The sequence below is a fragment of the Lactuca serriola genome, chromosome 5, assembly GCF_051521515.1.
Source record: "Lactuca serriola cultivar US96UC23 chromosome 5, Lser_US96UC23_V15, whole genome shotgun sequence".
Lineage (NCBI taxonomy): Eukaryota > Viridiplantae > Streptophyta > Magnoliopsida > Asterales > Asteraceae > Lactuca > Lactuca serriola.
The window spans coordinates 85,826,125-85,832,733 of NC_136412.1; the positions used below are offsets into that span (position 1 = coordinate 85,826,125).

Here is a 6,609-nt window from a genome sequence, read left to right on the forward strand (position 1 = left end):
CCTCAGCACGAAGATCCTACAAATCGAAGCCATATTCCAAACCGGATCATCATAGGGTTAATGCCCTCGAAGATGAAGGAGAGGAAGTGGAACTCCTAAGATCACTAACTATAGTTTTTCTATGAATGTTTCAGGTATAATCCATGCTATGTAGGATGTTGGAGACAAAGCAAGGTGGCCAAAGAAGGATAACAAGTCCACCAGTTGGACAAACAAGTCAAAATGATGTGCTTACCATGAAGATTTCGGTCACATGACGGAGGATTGTATATCCCCAAGAAAGGAGATCATATGCCTCCTTAGCAAGGGGCATTTCAAAGAGATCCTCGGGAGGAAGAAAGAAAAGTCCATGGAGAACAACCAGGATGGTTATGAGATACCGGGGAAACCAGGATCTCCACCCCCAAATGCCAAGATAATTAATGTTATCTCAGGAAGATCTAATATTTGTGGTACTTCTTACTCTCAAGCTAAAAGAAACGCCAAGGCCTCTAAAAAAGAAAAGGAGGATAGAACATGGAAGAATATTGTGGTTAGCAATGAAAAGGAAATCACGTTTAACGAGACTGACAGGGAAGGGATCCAGGATCCTCACCATGATGGACTTGTGATAACACTATACATGGCTATCAACTTTGTCATAAGGATCCTTGCTAACGGAGGACCCTCGGTCAATATCGTACTCTTAGAATGCACTAGAGAGGATGAACATTTTGAAATCGGATATAATCAAAAGATCCTCGGTCCTCATAGGATTTATCGGGGAAACAAAACACATTGTTGGAGAGATAAAGCTACCAATATACATAGAGGGGGTAAACTCCATAAAAAAAATTGTGTTATTGACACTTTATCTTCTTATAATGTGATATTAGGTAGACCGTGGATCCATGAGATAAAAGCGGTTCCATCAACATATCATCATCGTGTAAAGATGCCTACTCCATGGGGAACAGTAAAGATAATGGGATATCAACAAGAATCGAAGGAATGTTATAAAACATCTACGAAGCCTACGACTAAATCCCAACAAGCATAGCAATTAAGGTAGGGGGCACAACATGTTCTAGAAACAAAAGATAAAGATGTGATGGAAGTGCCCCTGAGCATCGAGGACCCTGAAGCCGAAGTCCTCATAGAATCCTCAATACCTGAGAAAATCGAGCATGACCTATTAAACTTCCTTTGAACCAGAAGCAAGACATTCAATCAGAAACACAAAGATATGATAGGTATAGCCAAAAGTATTATCAATCACAAACTTAATATTGATCCATATTTCAGACCAATACAGCAAAAGAGAAGGAAGTTTTCACTCGAAAGGAGACTATCATCCAAGAAGAAGTGGAAAAGCTCATAGAGACAGGGATGATCAAGGAACTGAAGTTCCCAAGTGTAACATCCCGGAATAGCAAAGAGTATAGTTGAAGGGCTAAAAGAGTAAAATTGGAAGGGGAACTCGGCGAGTCCATGGGTGGACTCGACGAGTAGAGTCGCGACTTGGTCGCGTGTTAAGTGGCCGACTCGGCGAGTCAGTAAGATGGACTCGGGGAGTAGGCGCTGAATGGAGAAAACCCTAAATCCGAAGGTTGGGCCCTATATAAAGAACATTATGTTTCCTCCCCAGCCTCCTTATCATCCCTTGAGTTCCAGAAACCCTAATTTAATGGAGAAACCCCATTGTTGAGCAAATTGGAGCTTGGAGAGGTGGTTGCTGAAGAGATCTTGAAGAAGAAGAGGTTTGGATCAAAGGGCTTTGCAAGGATTCGGGTTAATCTTCTCTTGGAGCTTCCTTTTGAGGTATCATTCCATTGTTTGAGCTGTTATTGTCTAGATTCTTCACTTTAGGGGTATTAGAGATCATATCTTTTGGTGTTTTGGAGTTTAGAGGTTAGATCTGAGGTTGCTACCTCAGATCTGGAATGAAGAAGGGTTGGAATGCCTGAAAGTCCCTGTGTTTGAGTGTGTAGTGAAGCTATCATGTCCCAAACCCTAGCCCTAAAGTGTAAAAGGCTTAGATCTCTTTGGATTCATGTAAAGTTTGCCACTTTACGTGATGGATGGGTTGTAGGAGGCTAGATCTATGTTTTGGATCAATTGCATGTCCTGGAATGCTTCTGTATGGATTCAGACCGGTGGTACTCGGCGAGTCACATGGGTGGACTCGACGAGTTGCTTGAAGATGATCTGGGACTCGACGGGTTGGAAGAACAACTCGGTGAGTTGGATGAATATGGCCTGGAACTCGACGAGTTGGAAGAACAACTCGGCGAGTAGGTTGAAGATAGCCTTAGACTCGACGAGTCTGTTCTTGGACTCGGCGAGTCTTGTCGAAGAGTCCCAATATTTCCTGGTCAAGTCGAGAATCGGTGAGTCGAGGGATGACTCGGCGAGTTAGGTCGCGGATTGAAGAATGATGAGCATGGGGACTCGGCGAGTCATCGGGTTGACTCGGCGAGTAGAGTCAGTCAGGGGTTGACTTTGACCTTGTCTTTGATGAAGGGTTGACCAGTGGTTACAGGGGCATTTTGGTAATTGTTGGTTATTGTTTTGAGTTCAGCGTATTGGTGGTTGTCTAGTGGTGGAGATCGTATCAGTGATCGGAACAGCTTGGGTTATCTGTTCAGTCGACAGTATCGAGGTGAGTTATCCTCACTATATCAACAGGGTCTACGGCACCAAGGCCGGCCCTTATCGGATTGAGATCCGGGTAGTTATTGTTATGTTGTTGCTTTGATATGTTTGTATCCTGGTAACTAGGATGGTATATGTTAGAGACCTGATTGAGATCGGTATCCTAAGAGATAGGGTGATGCTATGCTAGTGACCGGTTAGGTCGGTATCCTGGTTAGGATGATGATATGTTATGTGATCTGTTTGATATGCTTGTTGACTGTGAATTTCTACATGATCGTATGTATATGTGCACATGGTTTTTTGGACTAGCGTTGGGTCGAGGCGGGTCCTGCTTTGTGCTGTAGGCCAAGATACCCAGGGTGGACCGGTTGTCCCGTAGGCCCAACGAGCGGTCCGGATAGGCTGTAGGCTCCAAGAGGGCGGACCAGACGTGCCGACGCTCGGAGAGTGAACCAGGCTGACTGAAGGCCAGGTGTGGGCGGACCAGTCATACTGTAGACTCAGAGAGTAGACCAGGTGGATTGAAGGCCCGGTGCGGGCAGACCAATCACACTGCAGACTCGATGTATGTGGTTAGATTCGGAGAGTGGACCAGGTGGATTGAAGGCCCGGTGCGGGCGGACCAATCACACTGTAGACTCGAGGTTTATGGCTAGACTCACAGGGTGGACCAGGTGGACTGTTGGCCGGTGCGGCGGACCAGTCACACAGTACACCCGAAGTGCATGGCTGTTCTGTGATCGGATATGTTATGGCATGTTATGCGTGTATAGTATATGTGGTTGGTATTTTTGGGATATCTCACTAAGCTTTCGGGCTTACAGTTGTGGTTTTATGTTTTTCAGGTTCTTCAGGAGACCGTGGCAAGGCGAAGGCGTGATCGTACCGCTCTTCATGATTTTGTAGTAATATGATTCTGGGAATGCGTTAAATGTTTTGTATTGAAAAACTTTTTGTAAAGATTTAATGGAATCGAGTTGTTTTTGAAAAATTTAAAATTGGTTGAAATTTTTGGTCGTTACAAGTTGGTATCAGAGCCTTGGTTTGAGTGAATTGGAGAAACACTCGTGTGACTCCAGTCTCAAATCGAGGAGAGTTTTCAAAAGAGAGTTTAAAATGGTTTTCAAAATGAGTAAAGGAGGACGCGGAGGTACAATCAGCCGGAGCCAGTAAGTAACCCCAAAATACCATGCATGTTATTTGTTTTTGAGCTTTGATAGAACAGCATGCTAGTGTTAGGCTAGGGATCTTTAGGATTTCATGATAATGTTGCCTGATTTGTGATGCCTGTAGCCTAGGGTTTCCTTGTGAGAGATTTCCAGTGTTCCTCTAGTGGTGAGGGTTGAGAGTTCTTATGCATGTTTTCTCTAGGGTGTTGTGGTAGTACTTCATGCAAATATGGGTTGGTGTGGAAGGTAGTATGGGCCCGTACTACTGAAAGCACAGGACCCATACGCGTATCAGGGAAACCATGACCTCTAGGGATGGGTAGGGAGAGAGTTGGTTCCCGGGATAGTGGGAAGTATCTGAGTCTTTGTGGTGATTTTCAGTATGGAGATTCCGAGGCATGCTAGGAGTGGATCCGGGTCAGGATCGGGAGCAGGAGAGGGAGTTCTGGGCGGGTCAGAACCGCCCGAGGTTATTGGTCAGATGAGCCCGTGCGAGTTGGATGCGAGGATTCGTGAGATCCTGCGTGATGAGATTGCTGAGTTGTTCCGGGCTGAGTTGCCGGAGCTGTTTGGGTCGATCAAGACCGCCATGGTTGAGTATTTTGATGAGCGCTATGCGGCTCTCACAGAGACGGCTGCCGTGGCGGCTACAGCAGCTGTAGCAGTGGCAGGGGGAGGAGCTGGTCGGGGCTTTCAGTATCGGGACTTCGATAATACGAAGCCTCGCACCTTTGATGGAGTTCAGGACCCGATTGTCGCCATGAGATGGTTATCAGACGTGGAGGGGTCTTTCTTCACGTGTTCATGCCCTGCTGATTAGAGGGTGAGGTGTGCTCTGAACCTGTTGAGGCTCGGGGCGAAGGATTGGTGGAGATTGACCACGGGGTCATATTCAGATGCGTAGAGGGCTGCGGTTTTGTGGGATCAGTTCAGAGAAATGTTCAGCACTCGTTATGTTCCGCAAGTTGAGAGGGAGAGATTGGCTCAGGAGTTCCTTGAGCTAAAGCAGGGTTCGGAGTCGGTGACTGAGATCACCAGGATGTTCACTGAAAGGGCGATGTTTTGCCTAGAGTTCGCTTTGAAGCAGGCTCAGATGTCTCGATATCTGAGCATGCTCAAGAGGGACATCAGACAGTTTGTGTCTACGCAAAGGTGCGAGACCTTGTTGGAGTTGCAGGAGGCCGCTAGGCGGCGTGAGTTAGAGATTTAGTTGCAGTTGCGTGAGCTGAGGCAGGCTCCGGTGCAGTCGCAGCCGGCGCCGAAACAGTCCAAGACCGTTGATGTTAGAGTGGGGGATCTGAGCAGCCACACTTGTGGGAAGTGTGGGAGGGGTCACACCGGAGTTTGTAGGTCCGGTAGTGCATGCCGCAAGTGCAGAAAGGAGGGGCACTATGCGAAGGATTGTCGGCAGTCAGCGTCGGTTCGGGATTTGAGGATTTGTTATCATTGTCATCAGATTCGACATTTGAGGGTCAACTGTCCACAGCTTGCTGCAGGACCGGTGCAGGCTCCAGTACCGGCCACTTTGAGGATCACAGGTGGAGGTCAGGGTGGAGCGGAGCCCCCTAGGGCTCAGGGTCATGCTTATCAGCTTGCGGCAGAGGAGGTCAGAGCAGTGCCGGATGCAGCTGCGGGTATATTTCTTTCTTGATATCTTGTTATCTTGTGATTATTGTGGTGTATTGTTTATGTGCTGGTATCTTTGTGTGATCTTCGATGCGGTATTCGTCGTTTTTGAGGGTTGTGGTTTGGTTATGGGTTATTGTATTGGGAATTTCGTTGGTTATCATCCATGAGGGTTATTAGTGGAAACCTGGCATTGGTTTGAAGGCCGGGTAGCATCTGCTTTCTAAGGAGCGGTTAGATGCAGGTTGAAATTCTTTCGAGCAGGATAATCGGTGTTGATGTGGGATCTTGTTCAGGTTGTTTATGCTTCTGGGATTCAGTCCGCGTGAAAGTGTTGGTTTTGTGCAGAGTTGTTTTTGGAGGTCGGTGATGGCGACCGGTGGCTGTTAATCAGTGCTAAAAGTGGGGGAGAATTGGAAAATTCTCCGAGAGATCGATGAGTATTTGAGGGTGCTTAGCTGTTGGGATTCAGCAGTGTTCCATCAGTCCAGAGTGTAGGATGATAGGAGCAAGTGTCGGGCCTGCGGGGCGGGATATAGACCTAGGGTATTCGATTGTGGAGGGCCTGGGAGCAGGCCGGGATCGAGCATGTGCGATAGAGACAGAGTTCGGAACCCTTAAAGGGCTAGAACAGTATGCATGGGATGATTTACGGGAGAGATAGCTCGGAATGATGAATGCTAGTTGAGCGGTCCGGATAGACTGAAGGCCGGTAGGCGTACCAGTCAGGCCGAAGGCTCCGAGTACGATCCAGCCAAACTGAAGGCACTGAGAGCGGTCCAGATTGGCTGAAGGTTCTGAGAGTGGTCCAGATTGGCTGAAGGCCTGGTGAGGCGGTCCAGTCATGCTGAAGACTCTGTAGGTATTGTTGGATCGGTTTGAGGATATGGATTGTGTATGTTGCAGTGTGATTGGATTAGAAGGTCTGGCCCCGGGTAGTGATCTTGATTAGTTGAGATAGTGCACGGGCTTGAGAGTCCCTGCAATTGGAGTCAGAGTATGTGTGTTGGATGGAGAGCGGATACGCTATAAAAGGGTGGTGCAGCGTTGGGCGAGCACCATGGCACTTGTCGGAGTGACAATGCGGCCAAGTGGATTCCTTGGTAAAGGAAAAGAGAGAGTTGTGTAGCTCCGAGAGGGAGTGCAAGTTCACGAAAGTGAAAGCGGCAGAGCGGAG

The 6,609-nt window shown here is 47.6% G+C and overlaps 1 protein-coding gene across 1 annotated transcript; it reads left to right on the forward strand.

Moving 5' to 3' along the window:
- The first annotated feature begins 253 nt into the window (after positions 1-253).
- On the forward strand, positions 254-1,412 carry LOC145049648 (uncharacterized). The gene is made up of 3 exons (XM_078998027.1): positions 254-815; positions 876-992; positions 1,285-1,412. Exons 1-3 carry the CDS (start codon positions 254-256, stop codon positions 1,410-1,412), a joined length of 807 nt encoding a protein of 268 aa, XP_078854153.1.
- The last annotated feature ends 5,197 nt before the right edge of the window (positions 1,413-6,609 follow it).